This window comes from Theropithecus gelada, chromosome 9 (assembly GCF_003255815.1).
Source record: "Theropithecus gelada isolate Dixy chromosome 9, Tgel_1.0, whole genome shotgun sequence".
NCBI lineage: Eukaryota > Metazoa > Chordata > Mammalia > Primates > Cercopithecidae > Theropithecus > Theropithecus gelada.
Genome location: NC_037677.1, coordinates 5,067,137 through 5,090,858, shown reverse-complemented (window position 1 = coordinate 5,090,858; position 23,722 = coordinate 5,067,137). Strand labels below are relative to the sequence as shown.

Sequence of the window (23,722 nt, the reverse complement as noted above, 5' to 3'; positions counted from 1 at the left end):
ATATTTGATTGTTAATCCCTTTAAAAACAGCTTATTAGAATTCCTTGAATAAAGCTTGATGCCTGGTACCAGCCATGCATATAATGAAATTCCTTAAGAACACCCACCCCTACTCCCAGTGTATTTCCCTCCTGTGTCAAGCCCCACTCCATTTTCTCTGACTTGTTTCCTTGAATGTTTTGCAGAAAAAAACTTGTCTGAGATCATGGATAAATGTCTATGCTCTTGCCTTTGTTCCAGCCATTGCCTCTTTCTAGAACAGCCTGCTTGACTCCCTCCTGGTCTCCAGCGGGTTTCTGATTTTTACTTATCCTAAAAGCACCTCCTGCAGTCTCATATCCTTTATGACTCCTTCTTTTTGTTGTTTTTTGTTTGTTTGTGTGTTTTGAACAAAGATAGGAGATAGCAAAGCAGCCTGGGTCTTAACCGATCAGCTTGGAATTCCAGGGCCAAAATTGCTTTTGCAAACAGAAACACACACACAACAACTGTGAGAAAAATGAAAATCAAAAATGGCATCCAATTCAGAATGCCTAGAGGTTCAGCATAATGGTCTGCTGCATAATTCACTTTGGACACTTTCATCCTCTGTAGGTGAGGGCAGCAGGTCTGGATCAAGGTTAGTATCTTAAATAGTTCAAAATAACTGACTTTGGGCTGGGCGCAGTGGCTCACGCCTGTAATCCCAGCACTTTGGGAGGCTGAGGTGGGCAGATCATGAGGTCAGGAGATCGAGACCATCCTGGCTAACGCGGTGAAACTCTGTCTTCACTAAAAATACAAAAAATTAGCTGGGCGTGGTGACAGGCACCTGTAGTCCCAGCTACTCAGGAGGCTGAGGCAGGAGAATGGCATGAACCTGGGAGGCGGAGCTTGTAGTGAGCCAAGATTGTGCCACTGCACTGCAGCCTGGGCGACAGAGCGAGACTCCTTCTCAAAAAATAAAATAACTGACTTTGAAATAATCAGCAGGGTCACCAGTTATTGCTAAAAACACCTCTTCATCTTTTATTTTTTCAAATTTTAAGTAATAGATTTAATTATCACATTATGAAATATTATAAAAAGAAAAGATGACTTCTTCTATAATCTCCATGGGTGAGATTGACCAACCTTCTCTGCGTGCCCTCTATTCTCTTAGCTTCTATGAAGCAGGTAAAAAAAAAAATCACATCATTGAAATTACACTCTCCTCGAACAAGGAGCTTCTGCTACATAAGATGCCTAAGTGGTATTTTCTTTGGTGTTTTTATTATGCTGTGCTTTGTCCAACATGTATTTGTGCCATGGGTATTTTAGAGGCAATCCTGAAACATGACAGTGTCATTTATCTTATTTTGAACCCATAGCTCTGACTGGGCAAGGTCCAAATTCTGCCTGATTCTGATTCCCTGTAGTTTGTAATTATCACAACATTGTATCAGCTATAAATCTGGTAAGCATACTGTTTATATTACATTGGTAAAACTGTTGAACCCTAAAGAGATGGGGTTAAGTTCTGAGTAAAGTCACAAGAAAAGCGTGTCTTTATTACCAGTAATAGCCAGAAGCTCATCATTCACTAGATTAAAAATTTGTCTAACAAGTTTGCAATATTAACCCGTATTTTGCACTAAATGGTTGACCCAAGTAAGAGACATTATTTCTCTCTCACTTCCCTAATTTAGCAGTCTAGGAAATTTGTTACTGAAAGAGAGTAGGCCAATTTTATTCTCAGTAAATCCAAAGCAGGGCTTCATGCTCTCTGCCCCTCTTCTCATAAAACTTGCCTTAAGCATTATCCTAAAACATTTACAGATTAGATGTCATACTTTGTACCTAACACTTTTCAGAGTCCATCTTCCCTTTGTAACTGGAAAGGTATTTGTCCATGGTTTCCTGGCACTATTTTTACTTCCTCAGGTTTTCAAAAGCTACCAAGGATATGAGATGCTCTCAGGAAGCTCATGGTTTATTGGATAAGAAGTGGGCAGATGGCAAATTGTTCCCCTATGATCCCTGCCTCCTGGTATTTATGGCCCTGTGTAATGTGTGTAATGCCCTCTCATCAACTGTGGCTAGCACTTGTGTCTTTATTCTAAACAATTGACTATTGTAAAGAAGAATGATATTATTTCCATCATTAGGAAATACAAAATTGTAATTTCCATCGTGCTAGGAAACTCTACTGTTTTCTCAGTTTTCAAACTTTGATAAAATTGGTGCAACATAGGAGAGGCTCACATGGAGAGGAGCTGAGTGGGGCCTCTGGTCACCAGTCAGCTCGAAACTGAGGCTTTCATTCAGACAGTCCAGAAGAAACCAAACCCTGCCAGCTCCCCCCCGATCTTAGAAGCAGGTTATTCCACTCTAAGCCTTCAGGGAGATCCTGCTTTAGGCTTATGCTTTTACTGCAACCCATTGAGGATCTGAGCAGAGGTACTAGATCAACTCTGCATGGCTGCACACAAGTCACTACAACCTTAGCAGCTTAAAACCCACACAAGGTGACAGAGTGCAAATGGCAATTATAATACAGCATGGCACCCAAGGAAACAGAAGGACATGTGCCATTCTGGAAGGAGTGGAAGGAGTGCCAGAAAATATGTTGCAATGGCCTCCAAGGAACACATTCAAGAATTATATGAAAGTGTATTTCGTTCAAAAATAAATATTTAGTGAGTAGCTATAATGTGCAAGATACTGTTGTAGGCATTAAAAACAGACAGAAATCTAAGCCTGCACTGAACTCATTTTCAAGGAGACAGAAACAGACAAAAAGCTAATAATTATATAGAATGAAAACCATGTTGTATGATAGGAAGCACTGTGAAGGGGAAAAAGCAGGGAAAGAGGTAGAGTATGGAAAGAGTGCAGGAACAAGTGAAATCACAAATAGCTCAAGCAGGTAGGTAATCCTCACTGAGACAAAGACATTTGAGAAAAGACCTGAAGGAGCAGAGGAAGCCAGCCTTGCTGACAGCTGAGGGGAGAAGGCTTCAGGCAGAGGGATCCTGAAGGGCATAGTCGCTGCAGCAAGGGAAGAGCACGTGTGATCTGGGAACAGCAGGATTAGGAAAGAGGTCAGAAAGGAAGGAAAGGCTATGTTTAGGCAGAACCCTGTAGGCCACTGCAAGGATTTTGCTTTCACGCTAGGACAGATAAGGGGACACTGGATGAAACTGAGCTTCTGTGTAGAGAGTAGAATGTAGGTTGGTAAGGGATAAAAGGGGAAAACTAGTTAGGAGGCTATTTAATAACCAATGTACGAAATTGAGTAATTTGGAACAGGATGGTTGTAGAGCAGGTGATGAGGAGTGGTCAGATTCTGGGTAATTTTTAAGGTGAACATGGGAGGACTTGTTCACAGGTTTTATACTGGTTATGGGAGAATTTTAAAAGGCAAGACTCAGTCCCCAAATTTGGTTCTTTATGATGGAAAGAATGGAATTATTGAGACTGTGAAAATTTAAGGTGGAGCTGAATTGCATGGAGATTAAAGAAATTTTTTTCTGGGGCATCCTGAGCTTGAAATGTCCATTAAACCCTCAAGAGGAGGTGGTGAACAGACAATTTGTTATTCCAGTCTGAATTATTGGAAAAAGGTCTGAACTGGAGTTCAGATTACAGCCTGCTGAAGGTTCAGATGGTTGTTAGCATTTTGTCACAACTTTTTTTTAAATTAAGGTATGTACATTGTTTCTTTAGATACTATTGCTCACCTAATGTATTACAGAATAGTGTAAACATAATTTTATATGCAGATGAAATTAAAAAAATTTATGTAATTCAGATTCTGTGCTATTTTTTATGTTGGTGGTCTGGAACCCAACATTTAATATCTATAATGTATGCCTGTGTGCTATGTCTTGATTATCTCTTGTCAGAATTTTTGACTAAATTGTATTTTGTCTGATCCTAGTATAGCTATCACAGTTCTTTGTTGGTTGCTACTTTCATACAATACCTATTTCTGTCTTTCATTTTCACATTATTTATGTCCTCACCTAAAGTGAGTTTCTAGTTCAGAACATATAGTTGGGTCCTAGATTTTTCTAAATTCATTCTGCAAATCTTCCTTTTAATGTGAAAATTTAAGCCATTTACATTTAATGTACAGTTATGAGACACACAACAACGTTCTGATAAAGGATGAAACACAGAAACAATGGTGGCTTACCCCAGTTAAGTAGGTGCTATCCCTGGGATGCAAGGTTGACTCAACATACACAAATTAAAAATGTGATTCATCACATTAACATAACTAAAGACAAAAACCACATAATCATCTTCATAGATGCAGAAAAGGCTTTTGATAAAATTCAACACCACTTCATTTTAAAAACTCAATAAACCAGATATTGAAGGAATGTGCCTCAAAATAATAAGGACCATATGTGACAAGTCCACAGTCAATATCATACTGAACGGGCAAAATATAAAAGCCTGCCCTTTGAAAAGTGGCACAAGAAAAGGATGCTGTCTGTCACCACGCCTATTCAACACAGTATTGGAAATCCTGGTTGAGAAATCAGGCAAGACAAAGAAATAAAGGGCATTCAAACAAGAAGAGAGAAAGTAAAACTACCTGTGTTTGCAGATGACATGATTCTGTAGCTAGAAAACCCCCTAGTCTCATTCCAAAAGCTCTTTAACAAACTGATTAACAACTTCAGTGAAGTCTCAGAATACAAAATCAATGTACAAAAATCACTAGCATTTTTATACACCAACAACTGTCAAGCCAACAGCCAAGTCAGAAACACAATCCCATTCACTGGGATTACCATAAAAAGAATAAAATGCCTATGAATACATCTAATCAGGAAGGGAAAGATCTCTACAATGAGAACTACAAAACATAGCTCAAAGAAATCAGAGATAAAACAAACAAATGGAAAAACATTCTATGCTCATGAATAGAAAAAATTAATGTCATTAAAATGGCCATACTTCCCAAAGCAATTAATAGATTCAATGCTATTCCTATTAAACTACCAATGGCATTCTTCAGAGAACTAGAAAATAACTATTTTAAAATTCATATGGTACCAAAAAAGAGCCCAAATAGCCAAGGCAATCAAAAGAAAAAGAACAAAGCAGGAGGCATCACACTTCAAACTATACTACAGGGCTACAGTAACCAAAACAGCATGGTACTGATACAAAAACAGACATATAGACCAAAAGAACAGAACAAAGAGCCCAGAGGTAAGGTCACACACCTACAACCATCTGATCTTCAATGAAGCTAAGAAAAACAAGCAATTGGAAAAAGACTTCCTATTTCACAAGTGGTGCTTTGATAACTGGCTAGCCATATTCATATGATTTAAATCAGACCCCTTCTTTACACCATATTCAAAAATGAACTGAAGGTGGATTAAAGACTAAAATGTAAAACCCCAAATTATAAAAACCCTAGAAGACAAGGAAATACCATTCTGGACACAGGAATGAGCAAAGATTTCATTACAAACACACCAAAATCAATTTTTATAGTATATATTTTTAAAATATATATTATAATAATCGAAAACAAAAATGAGCAGTAGCCATTCTTATATAAGTTGAATGTGACTTCAAACTGAAAACAGTAGAAAAACACAATCTATCCTAAATATGTATACATTCAACTCTGAAGCATTCAGATTCATGAAATAAATACCACTAGACATATGAGAAAACATTTGCTGCTATACTTCCATACTGCATAGATAACACCTGACAGGTCATCAAGGCAGAAAGTCATAAAGAAACTTCAGATATAAACTAGCCTCTAGATGAAATGGATCTAATGGGTATTTGCAGTACATTATACACGACAACCACAGAGTATATATTTTTCTTATCTCTGCATGGAACATTCTGCAAAATCAACCATATGCCTGACCACAAAGCAAGTCTCAATAAATTCAAAAGCAAGTCTCAATAAATTCAAAAAATTGATGTTATATCAAGTATCTTCTCGGTCTATAAGAGAATAAATTTAGAAATCAATACCAAGAGGAATTCTCAAAATGATACAAGTACATGGAGACTAAAAAACTTGTCTTCAACGACTTTTGGGTAAACATTAAACAAAGGCATAAGTCAAAAACATATTTTGAAAACAATGAAAATAGAGACACAACTTACCAAAACTTCTAACATACAGCAAAAGCAGTGCTAAGAGGTAAGTGTAGTGGTAAATGCCTACATCAGAAAGACAGAAATTGGCCAGATGTGGTGGCTCGTGGCTGTAATCCCAAACTTAGGGAGGTCAGGGTGGGTGGATCACAAGGTCAGGAGTTTGAGACCAGCCTGGCCAAGATGGCAAAACCCCATCTCCACTAAAAATACAAAAATTACCTGGGTGTGGTGGCGGGTGCCTGCAATCCCAGCTACTCGGGAGGCTGAGGAACGAGAATCTCTTGAACCCAGGATGCAGAATGTGCAGTGAGCTGAGATCGTGCCACTTCACTCTAGTCTGGGCAATAGAGCAAGAATCCATTTCAAAAAAAAAATGACAGAAACATCTCAAATTAACCACCTAATATCACACCTCTAAGAACTAGAAAAATAAGAACAAACAAGAATTAAACCCAAAGCTAGCAGAAGAAAAAATAAGAGACATTAGAGGAGAACCAAATGAGATTGACACTAAAACAACGATGCTAGAATCAAAGAAATTAAAAATGTGTTATTTGAAAGGTTAAACAAAATTATAGACTACTAGTTATATTAACCAAGAAAGAGAGAAAATTCAAATGAGTAAAATCAGAAATGACAAAGGCAACATTGCAACTGTTAGAACAGAACACAAAAACTAACAAATATTACTATGAACATCTCCATGCACACAAAATAGAAAACCTAAAGAAAATGATTTAATTTTTGGAAATACACAAGTTTTCAAAATAGAACCAGAAATAAATAGAAATTCTAAACACACTAATAATAAGCAAGCACATTTAATCAGTAAAAGAGCAAGAACAAAGAAAATCCCAGGACGAGGTGGATTCACAGCCAAATTTTATGAGATGTACAAAGATCCAAAACAAACCTTCCTGAAGCTATTTCATGATATTCCTCATTATAGGAAACAAGTGTCACCTTGATACCAAAAAAATGAAACCTAAAGGCCAATATCCCTGATGAACATGGATGCAAAAATTCTCAACAAAATACTACCAAACTGAAACCAAGAGCACATTGAAGAGATAATTTATCATGATCAAGTAGGTTTTAATGCAAGAATAAAGGATGTTTCAACATTCATAAATTAACAAATTTGATTCACCAAATAACCAAAATTTAAAGCAAAAACCATATGATCATCTCGAAAGAGACACAAAAGCATTTCATAAAATCCAACATTTCTTTCTCATAAAATGCTTAACACACTATGTATTGAAGACATATCTCAAAATAATAGGAGTCATACATAACAAACCCACAGCCAACATCTTCCTAATGGAAAGGGAATGGGAAAATGTTGAAAGCATTCCCCCTGTGAACTGGCAAAACACAAGAATGTCCACTGTCACCACTCTTATTTAACATAGAACTGGAAGTCCTCACCAGAAAACCCACGCAATAGAAAAAAACAAAAGCCATCCAAGTTGGAAAAGAGAAATTCAAATGATCAATTTTTTCTGATGACATGATTTTACACCTATCAAACTATAATGACTGCTTCAAAGGACTGCTAGACTTGACTGAAAAAAACATTTCAATAAAATTTGAAGATACAAAATCAGTGTAGAAAAATCAGTAGCATTTCTATACACCAATAATGTTGAAGCTAAAACCCAATTAATAACTCAGTCCCATTTGCAATAGACAAAAACAAAATAAAATATCTAGATATAAATAAAATTAAGCAAGTGAAAGATCTCTACAAGCAGAAATACAAAATACTGATGAAAAAAATCATGGATGAAACAAATAAAAAGATTACCATGCTCATGGATTGGGAGAATCAATATCATGAAAATGATCATACTGCCCAAAGCAAACTACTGATTCAATGCAATTCCTAACAAACTACCAACATCATTATTCAAATTACAAAAAAAAAAAAAATCTAAATTTCATAAAAAGGCAATCCTAAGCAAAAGAGCAAAGTCACAGGTATCACTTTACCTGACTTCAAATTATACTAACAGGCTATAGTAACTAAAACAACATGGTACTGGTACAACAGTAGACACGTGGATAAAATAGAGAACCTAGAAATAAAGCTACAAACATACAACCAACTGAACTTTGACAAAGTTAAAGAAAAACAAACAATGAGAAAAGGACACTGTAATCATTAAATGGTATTGAGAAAATTGGCTAGCCAAAGCAGAATAAATGAAACTAAACCCCTATCTCTTACCGTTGGCAAAGTTAAATCAACATGGATTAAAGACCTACAAAGGAAGATCTGAAACTATGAATGTCCTAGAGGAAAACCTTGGGAAAACTCTTCTGGACATTGAGCTAGGTCAAGATATAATGATGAAGACGCCAAAAAGGAAATGCAACAAAGACAGATAAATGGGAATTAAACTAAAAAACTTATGGGCAGCAAGAGAAATAATCAACAGAAAATCTACAGAACGGGAAAAATATTTTCAAATTTAGGCTCCAACAAAGGACTTTTATTTAGATTCTATAAGGAACTTAATCCAACAAGTAAACAAACAATCCTGTTAAAAACTAGGCAAAAGACATGAACAGACATTCATCAAATGAAGACATACAAGCAGCTCACAAATATACAGGGAACTGTTCTTAATACTCATCTGAAAAATGCAAATTAAAAATACATTGAGATATCATCTTGCACCAGTCAGAATGACTATTATTAAAATGTCAAAAAACAACAAATATCAGTATGGATGTAGAAAGAAGGCAAAATGTGCATATACATACTAATATGCATATATATATATATACTAAATGTACATACATATACTAAGCATATATGCTTATGGAATACTAAGCATCCACTAGAAAGAGTGAAATTATATAGTTTTCAGCAACATAGATGGAACTGGAGGATATTATTCTAAGTTAACTAACTTAGAAACACAACAAAATACCACATATTCTCATTTATAAGGGGAAGCTAAGCAATAGGTACACATGGACATAAACATGGAAATAGACATCAAGTACTTCAAAAGGGAGAAAGTTGGAGACGGGGCAAAGGTTACAACACTTCCTATTGGGTACAATGTTCACTATTTGAGTGATGTGTACACTAGAGGTCCAAACCTCACCAGTATGTAACGTGTCTATATAACAAACTTACACATGTGCCTATTTAATCTAAAATGATTTAAGATTTTAATAAGAAATAAAAATCAGAAAGTCTTTCTTTACTAATATCAATGCCGGTAATTCTTCACAGTTTCTGTCAGCTTATTTTCTTCCTCATAATGAACGCTGTTTTCCTGTTTCTTTGTAGCTTTGTTATTGTTTTTATTGCACATTTGAAAAACAGCCACATTTCACAATCTATATTATTTCTGTGTCATGACAATAATCAGCTAATATGCTTGGCATATTCTTAGTCTCGGCGTCAGCTCTACATGAAAACTTAAGGTCTTCTCAGTTCTTTTCTGAATATGCATCTGCCTAGACTCTGTGTGCCCTATTTGATTTCTCCAAATGCCCAGTGGCTTTTGAATACCTTATCATGTCAAAAATTCACAGCTCAGCTTCTCCTCAGTGCCGTAGATGGCCTATTGTGTGTCTCTTCCCCCTAATCTCTTGCCAGTGGCATCTGTGCATCTATCGTCACCCTGCATCTCTACTGAGCCACTCTATAAATAGTTTATTTTAGTTCATTTCAGATTTTTTTTTTTTTTATAATTCCATGGGAGATTTGAGAGCTTTCTAATCCACCAACCTGCTGATGACACTCTGTGTGAAAATTTTAAATGGCTCTATTATATTCCATTGCTTCAATGTGTGGTAATTTACCTAATTATTTTCTTTTATTGTTTCTTTTAGGAAGAAGTGAATAGAAGCAAAGAGGGTGTTGCAAATCAAAAGCACATAGAGATATCATCTTATACCAGTCAGAATGGCTATTCTTAAAATTCTTGGCTCACTGCAACCTCTTCCTCCTGAGTTTAAGCAATTCTTTCGCCTCAGCCTCTGAGTAACTGGGATTACAGGTATCTACCACCACGCCTGACTAATTTTTGTATTTTTCATGGAGACAAGATTTCACCGTGTTGGCCTTGGCTGGTCTCGACCTCCTGACCTCAAGTAATCCTACCATCTTGGCCTCCCAAAGTGCTGGGATTACAGACATGAGCCACTGCCCCCAGCCTAATCATCATTTTCTAATCTGCCCTCCAACGGGAGAAACAAGTAAAATTATGCCATCTGAGGATTACTCACCAATTTACTTTTTTCTCTATAATATTTAATAAGATCACAAATTATATAAAATAGTTATCAGTTTTTTTGGGAAGTTACTTTTGCTGGTTTCTTATAAAACTGGATGGAAAATACTATTTAAGCACTCTTTGCATATTATAAATTATGTCCAAAGTCCAAACACTGTTAATAATTAATACTCCAATAAACATCATGTCAGAATTTTTCTTTTCCCTTTGAACCTTCGCAGGATTGCCACATCATGAGCACTGCACCTCCATCAGGAATGAAAATTCCTACTACAATTAAAAGAAAGAAGAAACAAAATTAATTTGCTGATGAAAAATGTAAAAAGAGAAATTTTCTTTGGTTTTTTTCTTTATTGAGGGTCATCATTTTTAAAAGAATACTCACTAGTCATTCTTTTGAATACTGTCTGTGTGAAAGATGTAAGATGGTTGATTATTTCAAATGACAGAAGATAAAGATGAGATATCATCATGGCATTAACAAAAATGAGATTTGTAGCTGGAGTTATTTTATAGTCTAACATGATCACCAATCATTCTATAAATCTGTGGGATGAGTTTATTATATATAGATAGATGGATTCTGAATAGAAAATTTCACTTTAGAAAAAATATTTTATTTTCACTATATAATAATGTACTTAAAAACTCTCTTTGATAAGAAACAAGTGAACCGGATTCAGTTTTCTTCACATCTTGTGTAATACACTGTCACTTGCTTCCTCCTACGTTTCATCGATTAGCCCCAGGGAGCAGTGCAACATTGCCTGCCCATTGTTTATATAACCCCTGAATATAAATACCAGATGTTGACAAAGGAAACAGGATCTGCTTGGTGAAAGAAGTGGCATGCAATGGATCCCAAATATCAGCGTGTGGCGCTAAATGATGGTCACTTCATGCCCGTATTGGGATTTGGCTCCTATGCACCTCCAGAGGTAATAATCACATTTTCAGCGTTGAGCATTTAAAAGAGCAAAGCTAGAATAAGTGGACGATGACCTGGGTTGTTCAGCTTTGTGTTTCCGTTACTCTGCGTGACTCATCTGGTCTGTCTTACTAGGCTAGAGCTATTCTACGTTCAAAGAGAAAAGGTAGTCAATGTTCGTTTTGCACTGAGGTCTGTCATTCAGTAATTTACTGCTTATTTTGTACACTGTTTTTATCTGCTGTTTCTGTGTATTGCCCAGCTTGGCAGAATATATAAAACTCAACGCTGAAGAACACTGCCTGATAGTTCCCTTTGTAGGAGATGACTGCAGTGAGAATGGTTTCTCTATTTATTTCTGTGGTTGCAGAAATCTTTTATTCTTCCACTAGGGCATGATCAAAAGAAACCTTTGTGGCAACAGCGCCTGAAGATGGGGTGTATGAAAACCGCTGGGATAGTATTGCTGAGCTGCCGTGTGGCCTTGAGCATGGCACAGTAATACTGGTCCTGGACGTAATACTCTGTACAACTCTCAACTGTAGGAAAATTACCTGACGGGAAAAATAACTTTAAGAAATTTGTATCAAAATGATAGGGGTGGTCCTCCGACACAGAAGTGGGCAAAATGGAGACTTTTTTTCTAGACTGAGCTATTTCTACATTGGAGGAAAACTTGTATTCCAAGACTACTAAGTGTGTTAACAAGGACTAGTCACATAAAATTTGTGTCTAAATTTGGTCAACTATATGTTGTAAGAATTTACAGAGAAACACCCTGAAGACCATTAACAGGAGTGGTTCACTTTGTAATGCAAATTGGCATGAAGGGGAAGTAAGGAAAAACACAACACAGAAGCTCTAGCTTTGGTAAACCTTGAGTGCTTGCACAGCAAAGAGAAGATCAGGGCTGGTATAGGGGAAGGCAGTGAGACCTGGCATCTAGTTCCTTTTAATTTCACTAGAAAAAGAAAGCTTCCAAAATATTTATATTAAAATAGAAAATTGTTTCATTTATGGTTTTGTCATTTAAAAAATATGCCTTTAAAATCTTTATCCAAATTTGGTAGATAAGTCAATAATTTTAAATTTCACTGAAATTATATCATTCCTAAAAGAGTTGATCTTATTTGTTAGGGATAAAGCGTACTTTACTAATCTCTCACAGGTTGCAGTTAATTTCTTAGGTATAAATCTACATACTTGGAGTATATGTCTTTACTCCTAGTATTTAGTTCTGTCATGCACACAGAATGGCTAATGGCTGTGTAGAAAGGAGTCAACACAATAGACTGCCACCCGTAGATGCACCTGTTTTCAAAGTTGGAGCCTGGCTGGTATCTGAGAAGTTGAATTTCTCACCCTTTCCTAACTGATAAGGGTGCTGTCTATAATTAACTGGTTGCACAAAGTGTAGGGTTTCTGTATACCTGCTTTCTTTACAAGACTGGAAGTTTGGTGGGTGCTATACAGACTGGGTCAATGTAACCAGCACCCAGTTAAAATCTTGGGAATTGAGTCTCCAAATAGCATCCCTTGTAGTCAACATTGCTGGAGGAAGTCAGTGTGTTTCCTGCAACATCACTGAGAGACTAATCATAGGAACTTACACTGTATTCTTACCATAATTTCTTCCATGTGCCTTTTTCCATGTGTTAATTTCACTATATTAAAAAATAATGAGAAGTGGGTATGCAGTGACTCATGCCTGTAATCCCAGCACTTGGGTAGGCCAAGCCAGGTGGATCCCTTGAGCTCGGGAGTTTGAGCCTGGGTAACATAGTGAAATCCCCTCTCTACCAAAAATACAAAAACTTAACTGGGCATCATGGTGCCTGTCTGGTCCTAGCTATTTGGGAGGCTGAGGTGGGAGGATCACTTGAGCCCAAGGTGAAGAAGGTGGGGGTGGGGGCAGATTTTGTAGTGAGCCAAGGTTGTGCCACTTTATACCAGCCTGGGTGACAGAGTGAGACTCTGTCTCAAATAATAACTATAAGTTGAGTCTTGTTAATTTTTCCAACAAATGACTAAATCTGAAGTTTTTGTTGGGGAACTTCATGCTAGTGATTAACCAGTAATTGCCTGGGACTGAAGAGGTCCAGGGATACCCAATCTTTATTACTAACTAGGAAAGACTAAAGCAAATTGGGATGGGTTTATCACTCCACATGTAGAACTAACCCAAGACACGAGGATAATGTGATTTTTGTGAAGGTCATTGCTGGTGCCTGAACTACTGATACAGAAGTGCTGGGAAGGGAAGAGCGTGGTCTCTTTAAATTATACAGAAGCAGGGAAGGGAAGTGCTGGGTGGAGGAGGATGTGGTCCCTGGCTAGGGCTCCACCTCCAGGGACCTAGGTGAGGACAGGCTTTTTTGTTTTCCTGCCCAAATGTTGCATTTCCCAAGACCACCCTGGCCTGCCATGCCCCCATCCTGTGCCTGTAAAAACCCCAAATCTTAGAAAGGCAGAGACAGAACCGGATGGACTTTGAGAGGAGCACATCGGCAGAGGAACACACACACAGGCAACTGGACCTCTAGAGAAACGCACCAAAAGGCACCAGCACGCCAGCGGGCCACCTACTGACAGAAGCAGAATGACGCTGAATGACTGAGGCAGTCAAAAGACAATCCAGGTTGCTGATAGGGGAAAACGTTCCTACTCCATCCCCTTCTGACTTCCAAGCTATCTCCACTCTCCACTCAATAAAACCCTGCACTCATTCTCCAAGCCCAGGTGTGATCCGATCCTTCCGGTGCAGCAAAGCAAGAATCCAGGATACAGAAAGCCCCTCTGTCCTTGCAACAAGGTAGAGGGTCTAACTGAGCTGGTTAACACAAGCCTGTAGATGGCAAAACTAAAAGAACAAAACTGAAAGAGCACCCTGTAACACACGCCCAGTGGGGCTTCAGAAGCTGTAAACATCCACACCTAGACACTGCTGCGGGCTGGGAGCCCCACACCCTGCCGCCATCTGTATGCTCCCCTAGAGGTCTGAGCAGCGGAGCACTGACCACACCCCCATCGCACAGCCTGTGAGGACAAGGGAACTTTTCCTGTTTCACTACCTCTCAAGCACATTAATCACCAACTACTACTTTCCATTGCTCCTTCAGGTTCCGAGGAACACAGTTGTGGAGGTCACCAAATTAGCAATAGAAGCTGGCTTCCGCCATATTGATTCTGCTTATTTATACAACAATGAGGAGCAGGTTGGACTGGCCATCCGAAGCAAGATTGCAGACGGCAGTGTGAAGAGAGAAGACATATTCTACACTTCAAAGGTACCGTGCCTATGATGAGCTTGCATGCACATGTATTTAATGTGATCGTGTGGAGATGACAATTCTGTAACTGGTTCAGTAGTTGTGGGTGAATTGTGCTTATTAGTTCCAATGTATTCACACATATTCATGTATTAAAACTGAAATAAAAGGCAGAGAATGATGATGCCTTTCTCATCATTATTGTGTTCAAATTTATTACTTGAAAATTACTTTAAGTGTTGAGCCTCAGCTCAGTGTAATTTTTTTATGAATTCATATTTTAATTTCAATAGGTTTGGGGATACAAGTTGATTTTGGTTACATGAATCAATTCTATAGTAGTGATTCTGAGATTTAAGTGAAGCTGTCAGGCGATCACTGGACATTGTACTCAATATGTAGGCTTTTATCCCTTACCTTACTCCCAACCTAACCCACACTGAGTCTTGAAAGTTCATTATATAATCTGTATGTCTATACATCCTCATAGCTTAGTTCCCACTTAAAAGTGAGAATGTACAGTGTTTGGTTTTCCATTCCTGAATTACCTTACTTAGAATAATGGTCTCAAGCTCCATCCAAGTTCCTGCAAAATATATTATTTCATTCCTTTTTATATACACACTGTTCCATGATGTGTATATATATATATATACCACATTTTCATTATTCATACATTGGTTGATGGGCACCTGGATTGGTTTCATATTTCTGCAATTGTGAATTGTACTGCTATAAACATGTGTATGTGTCTTTTTCATATAATGAATTTTCTTTTTGTTAGATACCAGTATTGGGACTGCTGAATCAAATGGTTGATCTACTTTAAGTTCTTTAAGGAATCTCCAATACTGTTTTCCGTGATTATAGTCATTTACATTCCTACCAGCAGTGTAAAAGTGTTCTCTTTTTACTATATTCATGCCAACTTGTTTTTTCAACTTTTTAATTATAACCATTCTTGCAGAAGGTGATGTGATATTGTGATTTTAATTTGTACTTCCCTGATTATTAGTAATGTTGAGCATTTTTTCATATGTTCTTTGGCTGTTTGTATACTTCTTTTGAGAAATGTCTATTCATGTTATTTGCCTACTTTTCAACAGGGTTGTTTTTATCTTGGTGACTTAAGTTCCTTGTAGATTCTGGATAATAGTCCTTTGCTGGATACATAGTTTGCAAAAATTTTCTCCCATTCTGTAGGTTGTCTGTTTACTCACATAATTATTTCTTTTGCTGTGCAGAATCTTTTCAGTTTAATTAGGTCCCATTTATTTTTGCTTTTTGTGCATTTGCATTGGGGTCTTAGAGATAAATTCTTTGCTGACGCCAACGTACAGGCCAATGTAAAGAAGAGTTTTTCCAATGTTATCTTCTAGAATTTTTATGGTTTCAGGTCTTAGACTTAAGTCTTTGATCCGTCTTGAGTTGGTTTTTACATATGGTGAGAGATGGCTTCCAGTTTTATTCTTCTACACGTGTCTTGACAGTTGTCCCAGGACCATTTATTGAATAGGGTTATTTTCCTTAATTTATGTTATTGTTTGCTTTGTCGAACGAAGATTAGTATTTGGCCTAATTTCTGGGTTCTCTGTTTCATTGATCTAAGTTCCTATTTTTTATACCAGTACCATGCTGTTTGTGTAACTATAGCCATGTAGTATAATTTGAAGTCTGGTAATAAAATGCCTCCAGATTTCTTCTTTTTGCTTAGTATTGCCTTGGCTATTGAGGCCCTTTTGTGGTTTCATATGAATTTAGAATATGGTCATTTTCATACTATTGATTCTATCCATAAGCATGGGATGTGTTTCCATTTGTTTATGTATCATTTCCTTTAGCAGTGTTTTGTATTTTTTTGTAGAGATCTTTCAACTCTTTGGTTGAGCATATTCCTAGGGATTTTATTGGCAGCTGTTGTAAACGGAATTCTTAATTCAACTCTCAGCATGGTTGTTGTTGAATAGCAGTGCTACTAATTTCTGTAAACTGATTTTGTAACCTGAGACTTTATTGAATTTGTCAGATAGAGGAGCCTTATTGGATGAGGCTTTGGGGTTTTGTAGGTATATGATCATATTATTGGCAAACAGCAATACTTTGGCTTACTCTTTTCCAATTTGGATGCCCTTTATTTTTTTGTCTTGCCTGATTACTCTGGCCAGGACTTCCAGTATTACGTTTAACAGAAGTGGTAAAAATTGGGTATCCTTAGCTTGTTCCAGTTCTCAGGGGAATGCTTTCAATTTTTCTCCATTCAGTATGATGTTGGCTATGGATTTGTTATACATGCTTTTTATGCCTAGTTTGTTGAGGATTTTTAATCATAAATGGATTCTGGATTTTATTGTTTTTTTTTTGCATCTATTGAGGTGATCATATGGTTTTGGTTTTTAATTCTCTTTGTGTGATATATTTATTGGCTTGTGTATATTATAGCATCCCTGCACCTATGGGATGAAACCCATTGATCATGATATATTTTTGATGTGCTGATGGACTTGGTTAGCTAGTATTTTCTTGAGGATTTTCGCATCTGTGTTCATCAGGGAGATTGGTCTACAGTTTTCTTTTTCTGCTTTTTGTTTTTGTTTGTTATGTCCTTTCCTGGTATTGGTATTAGGGTGATGCTGGCCTCATAGAATAATTTAGGCAGGATTCCCTCTTTCTCTATATTTTTGAATAGTTTCAGTAGGATTGGCACCAATTCTTCTTTGAATGTCTGGCAGAATTCAGCTGTGAATACACCTGAACCTGGACTTTTTGGTGGCAATTTTTTTGTTGTTGTTGATTCAATCTTGCTGCTTGTTATTGGTCTTTTCTGGGTTTCTATTTCTCCCTGATTTAATCTAGGAGGGTTGTATGTTTCCAGGAATTTATCCATTTACTCTAGATTTTCTAGTCTGTGCACATAAAGGTATCCTTAGTTGTCTCAAATGATTGTTTTGTATTTCTGTGGTATCATTTGTAATGTGTCCAGTTTCATTTCTAATTGAGTGCTTATTTCGATTTCTCTTCCTTTCTTAGTTAATCTCACTAATGGTCTCAATTTTGTTCATCTTTTCAAAGAACCAGCTTTTAGCTTCATTGATCTTTTGTAATTTTTTTATTTCAGTTCATTTAGTCCTGCTTTGATCTTCGTCATTTCTATTCTTCTGCTAGCCTGGGTTTTAGTTTCTTCCTGTTTCTCTAGTTCATAGAGGTGTGACATTAGATTGTGAATTTGTGCTGTTTCAGATTTCTTGATGTAGGCATTTAATGTTATGAACTTTCCTCTTAGCACTGCTTTTGCTGTATCCCAGAGGTTTTGATAACTGTGTCAATATTATCATTTATTTCAAAAAATTACTTGTCATTTTGATTTTTTTAACCCAAAAACATTCAAGAACAGATTAATTTCCATGTATTTTTGTAGTTTCAGGGTTCCTTTCAGAGTTGATTTCTAGTTTTATTCCACTTAGTTCTGAGAAGATACTTGATATAATTTGGATTTTCTTAAATTTATTGAGACTTGTTTTGTGGCCTATCATATGGTTTATCTTGGAGAATGTTCTATGTGCTGATAAGAAGAACATATATTCTGCAACTGGTGGGTAGAATGTTCTGTAAACATCCGTTAAGTCCATTTTTTAAGAGTACAATTAAGTCCATTGTTTGATTTTCTGTCTCAATTATTTGACTAGTGCTGTACAGTAGAGTATTGGGTCCCCCACTATTATTGTGCTGCTATCTTATTTATTAGGTCTGGTAGTAATCGTTTTATAAATCTGGGAGCTCCAGTGTTAGGTGCATACAAATTCAAGATTATAATAGCTTCCTGTTGGATTGATTCCTTTGTCATTATATAATGACCTTGTCTTTTTTTTTTTTTTTTTTTTTTTTACTATTTTTGCCTTAAAGGCTATTTTGTCTGATGTAAGAATAGCAACTCATGCTCACTTTTGGTTTCCATTTTTGCATGGAATCTTTTTTTTCACCCTTTTATCTTGAGTTCATACAAATCCTGATGTGTTAGGTGAGTCTCTTGAAGACAGAAGGTATTTGGTTTGTGGTTTATTATCTATTCTGCCATTTTGTATCTGCTAAGTGGAGCACTTAGGTCACTTATGTTCAATGTTAATATTGAGATAGGAGGCACTATTCTATTTATCATTTTAGTTATTATATACTTTGGTTTTTTGTGTTATTGTTTAATAGGCTTTGTAAGTTTTGTGCTTTCAGGAGGTTCTACTGTGGTGCATAATGAGCTCTTGTTTCCAGATTTGTAACTCCTTACAGAATTTCTTGTAGTGCTGGTTTGATAGTGGCAAATTCCTTATGCATTTGTCTGAAAATGACTATTTCTCCTTCATTTACGAGATGTAGTTTTGCTAGATACAAAATTCCTAGCTGACAATTGTTTTGTTTAAGGGGGCTAAAGATAGGACCTCAATCCCTTCTAGCTTGTAAGGTTTCTGCTGAGAAGCCTCCTGTTAAGTCTGATAGATTTTTCTTTATAAGTTACTTGATGCTTTTGTCTCACGCTTTTAGAATTATTTCCTTCATGTTGACTTTAGATAGCTTCAGGACCTTGTGCCTTGGTGGTGATATTTTTGCAATGAATTTCCCAGGATTTCTTTGGATATCTAAATCTCTAGCCAGGCCAGGGAAGTTTTCCTTAATTATTCCAAATAACTCAATCAAATTTACAAGAAGCCAACAGACACATGAAAAAATGCTCATCATCACTCGCCATCAGAGAAATGCAAATCAGAACCAAAATGAGATACCATCTCACACCAATTAGAATGGCAATCATTAAAAAATCAGGAAACAACAGGTGCTGGAGAGGATGTGGAGAAATAGGAACACTTTTACACTGTTGGTGGGACTGTAAACTAGTTCAACCATTGTGGAAAACAGTGGCGATTCCTCCAGGATCTAGAACTAGAAATACCATTTGACCCAGCCATCCCATTACTGGGTATATACCCAAAGGATTATAAGTCATGCTGCTATAAAGACACATGCACACGTATGTTTATCGCGGCACTATTCGCAATAGCAAAGACTTGGAATTAACCCAACTGTCCATCAGTGACAGACTGGATTAAGAAAATGTGGCATATATACACCATGGAATACTATGCAGCCATAAAAAAGGATGAGTTCATGTCCTTTAGTAGGGATATGGATGCAGCTGGAAACCATCATTCTCAGCAAACTATCACAAGAACAGAAAACCAAACACCGCATGTGCTCACACATAGGTGGGAATTGAACAGCTCACCTGCCAGGCTGACAGGAAAGCTATCCACCTCCCAGCCTCTTTTGTCCCAGTGTTCTGGATATTGAGATCAGACAGGCACCACTTTTCGTCTGTAGGAACGCAAATGTTCCAAGTAGGGAGAAATCATGACTGCCGCTCATGGAAGCCTGCACCTGAGAAGTGCTCCTCCTGTGGGGATGCAGTCATGCTGAAATGTTACAGGAAGGCTGGCTATAGGTATACCAATGCTGAGCTCCTCTGAGAGAAGCCCTAGCTTTGTCTGCAGTGATGGACAAGTGGGGAAAGACCACGCCTTCTCTAAGACCTTTCATGAGCACCAAGGCTGCTTGACTGTTGTGAGTAGAGGTTTAGACTTTCCCTACTGAACCCAGCACTGCAATTGTGTGTCTGCTGAAACTTTCCACCTATGGAAAGATGTGAGACTCAAGGCCTGCTCTCTGGATTATTTTGTCCCACGGAATGTTCCCTGGATGTGATGCGATCCCCTTAGCCTGAGAGTAGGAGTTCCTGAGAGCCAGACTACAGTGATTGTTATTGCTCTTCTGGGTCTAGCCACCCAGCAGTGAGGTTGCCTCACTCCGGACTAGTGCTGGGGAATATCTGCAAGGGATTCGGTGATGTGGCCTGTCTTCAAGTCTCCCAGCAGTGGGTACCAGCTCCAGCTGTCATGGGGAAGGCAGGGAAGTGACATAGACTCTGAGATGTCTTGATTATAGATAGCCCTGATGTGCTGGCTTTCTCAAATGTTGGTTATAATAGTAGCAAACTTGTCCCATGGCCACACTCAGGACTTCTGTCTGGCCAGGTAGTTGCAGGCAATGGTGGTAGCTGAGATCATGCACAAGTTTTCTCCTAGCTGGGTGCAGTGTTAGTCTACCTAGATATTCTGTGATGAACTGTGTTGGTTGGCCTCCAACCAAGAGATGGCGCTTGCAAAAGAGCACCAGCTGTGGTGGTAGCAGTGAGATTTGAACTTCCCTTATGTTGCCCTGGGGAGGTATTCTGGTTTCTCAGGTGACGGGCAGGGCCATAAATTTTCTAAAAATTTATTGTGTGTTACGCTACTAGGGTGGGTGGAGGGGCACAACCAAGTATGGTCCGGGTTAGGCAAGTATGCACTCTGAGTTTCTGGAGACTAGCTACAGCTGCTGTGAGCATCAGGGGATGGTGCTCAGACTACTGGGGTAATGTTCCAAAGGGGAGCATAACTGCCTTTGCTGCACAAAAGCGTTCACACATGGAGTAGGGAGTAGCTAGTGGCAGTAAGCCTCACCAAGATCACATGCAGTTAGAAGCAGATCCCAGTTCCACAGTGCTCTAAGAGCACTGAACTAAGTTCCAAGCAGCCTGTGCACAGAACTCAGACTTGCCATGGGCCATAAGCTTTTCCTGTGGAGATAGCAACTTTGGCTTTCAAGCTATGTCCTGCCCATCCACCTGCAAGGCCAGGTGCCAGGCTTCTGCATTTGTCTGCAGCACACTTCCTGCTTTCCTCCAGAGTTCTGGCCAAAGGAGCTCATCCCTACTCGAGATAATATTAATATCATGAAATTCAGCTGGGAGCCTCTTTCGATCTGTGGCATGTGCCTGAACTCCCCAAGTTCAGATTGGCTGACTTCCCTGATGTCCCCTGTGAGATAAAATAAGAAATGTCTTCCTTCAGTCCATGCTGCAGATTGGTAATACCCTTGTGGCACTTGTCACTGCTGCTTCTACTTTATTTCTCACCTCTCCCTAAATCAGCTCTGAGCCTGGGTAGGGTTAAGGCCTTACACCCATGGCCTGAATTTTCAGAGTCCCTGGTGGGGAAGGGTATACTGGAGGCAGTTTCTCCCCTTCTCACACTCTGGGCACTTAGTTTTTCATCTGTCTCACAGTGTAGGCTGCAGCCTGCCACTTCTTTCAAAGGGTCTGTGGATTCTTTCAGTTTTCCTATTCAGTTACCGCATTGCTTCCTGGAAAAAAGTTTGCATTATGAATCTCTACACGCTATTCTGTCTTTCCAAGTGGGAGAGTCATGCTAACACTGCCTCTGATCCATGATCTTGGGAACAAAAAACTCAAATCAGGATGGTTTAACCTAGACTACAGATTAATAGTGACCTATAATCATATTTTAGTTTTTCTTATGTCTGGGATGACTTTCTTCAGTATCTTATTATTCTGAATCTCAATTGTCCTTTTCATTGAAGAGTGTGGGAGGCAGGGAGATACAACATAAGAGAGCCCTATGAGTGTGAAACAACAGATAACAAAAGTATCTTGAATGATGCTCAACACGTGTCAGCATGTAACAACTTTTTGCTCTTCAGTTTCTAAACAGGAATACTTATTCTTAGCCATCGGGTTCAATGGATGAGAAAATTAGACTATTCAAATGCTTTACAATTTCTCTCAAACACAGTTCAGATAATCAGAATTATTATTTGATACCAATTTTTACCTTGAAAATTTTAATTCCATTGTTCAGTAGTTGTACTAACACTATATGCAATATAGAATAGCTTTCATATGGGTAGGTCATATAAAAATAAACAAAGGGAATATTTTTTGCCAGGGGTCATCAGTTTGGAATGGTGAAAAATGTCTAAATATTAGGTGAAGCAAACTAATAAAATTGGCTCATGTTTTTATTCAACATCAATCCTTTATTTTACCATGCAGCTTTGGTGCACTTTCTTTCGACCACAGTTGGTCCAACCAGCCTTGGAAAGCTCACTGAAAAAACTTCAACTGGACTATGTGGACCTCTATCTTATTCATTTCCCAATGGCTCTCAAGGTAAGGAATCTTGAGATCAAACTTCTTTCTCTTCTGTTGTCAGCATGACCATCCTTTATGATGATGGTTGAATTAAGCTTCTAAGGAGGATGTAGGTATTATTACATGGGAGAAGAGTCCCAAGTATAATGTCTAACATGCTTTATTGAATAAATAGTGAAACCTTCTTGTCTAATATATGATGACAACAGAAGACAGTACATCAACCTCAAAAGCCTCTGCTTCAAAAACTCAAGAAAATAATGATAGCCACCTTTAAGACCCTGTCTTAATTGGGGTTCCTGAGTCCATCTCTTAGGATGTTCACAGATGTAGAGATTCATGCAGCTGTGGTGCCAAAAAAAAATCACTGCACATGTGGTACAGTGAGTTTCCATTATCTCTCCCATTTTAAGCTGAAGTAGATTTGGTGGAACCCAGTCTGGGTGAGTCTTAAAAAGGAAACCATAATGGGACCTGAGAATCCTTGCCTTCTTCACTAAAGCTTGTTTCACAATGGAGTTTGTAGCTTTGCTTAGTCATGAATTTCGGTTGTGCATAACTTTTAAATTTATAGGGAACAACTCAGGCTAGTTTATTTAAAGAAGAGTTTATTGCATGATGCAAATAGGTAGTCACTGCCATGAATAAAGATTTGACCTAGACTCTAAAAATGTGACCTTTTCTCCATAATTATCTATGAACTCCAAGAGGTTTTCTGGATTTTTGTCCCAGCCTTTTTCATTGTTGGCAATGATACCTTTGAGGCAGCTCGAGGCTCATGGTGATTAACATAAGAGAGCCCCCATGGGTCTTACAACTTTCAAATACATATTGAAAAGAACTTCCATTTGACCATGTTTGGTTTAAGATCCTGCTCATGTACTATCAAATCTTCAGGGGGATAAGGAACTCTTATTGTATCACCTGGATCAAGAATACAATCCCTTATTGCTGGATATCAAGGACTTTTTGAGTCAAAGAGTGGCATTTCCCCAGAGAAAATTATAGGAGCAGATAAAAGTAACAAAAGTCAACTGTGAAACCCCATTAAAACCTGTAAAATGTTTATATATATATATACACTATATAAATATATATAAATATATGGTGTATATATATT

At 37.8% G+C, this 23,722-nt stretch overlaps 1 protein-coding gene across 1 annotated transcript; it reads left to right on the top strand.

Annotated features, from left to right (window-relative positions):
* The first annotated feature begins 11,196 nt into the window (after positions 1-11,196).
* Positions 11,197-22,668, top strand: LOC112631311 (aldo-keto reductase family 1 member C4-like). The gene is made up of 3 exons (XM_025396249.1): positions 11,197-11,311; positions 14,421-14,588; positions 22,504-22,668. The coding sequence occupies exons 1-3, from the start codon at positions 11,228-11,230 to the stop codon at positions 22,666-22,668; spliced, it is 417 nt and encodes a 138-aa protein (XP_025252034.1). The 5' UTR covers positions 11,197-11,227.
* Positions 22,669-23,722: the final 1,054 nt, after the last annotated feature.

Excerpts from the sequence above, each read along its gene's own strand:
- LOC112631311 (XM_025396249.1), top strand. The coding sequence starts at position 11,228 with ATGGATCCCAAATATCAGCGTGTGGCGCTAAATGATGGTCACTTCATG. Across the intron at positions 11,312-14,420 it reads GCTCCTATGCACCTCCAGAG|GTTCCGAGGAACACAGTTGT; the intron begins GTAATAATCACA and ends TTGCTCCTTCAG. Across the intron at positions 14,589-22,503 it reads ACATATTCTACACTTCAAAG|CTTTGGTGCACTTTCTTTCG; the intron begins GTACCGTGCCTA and ends TTTACCATGCAG.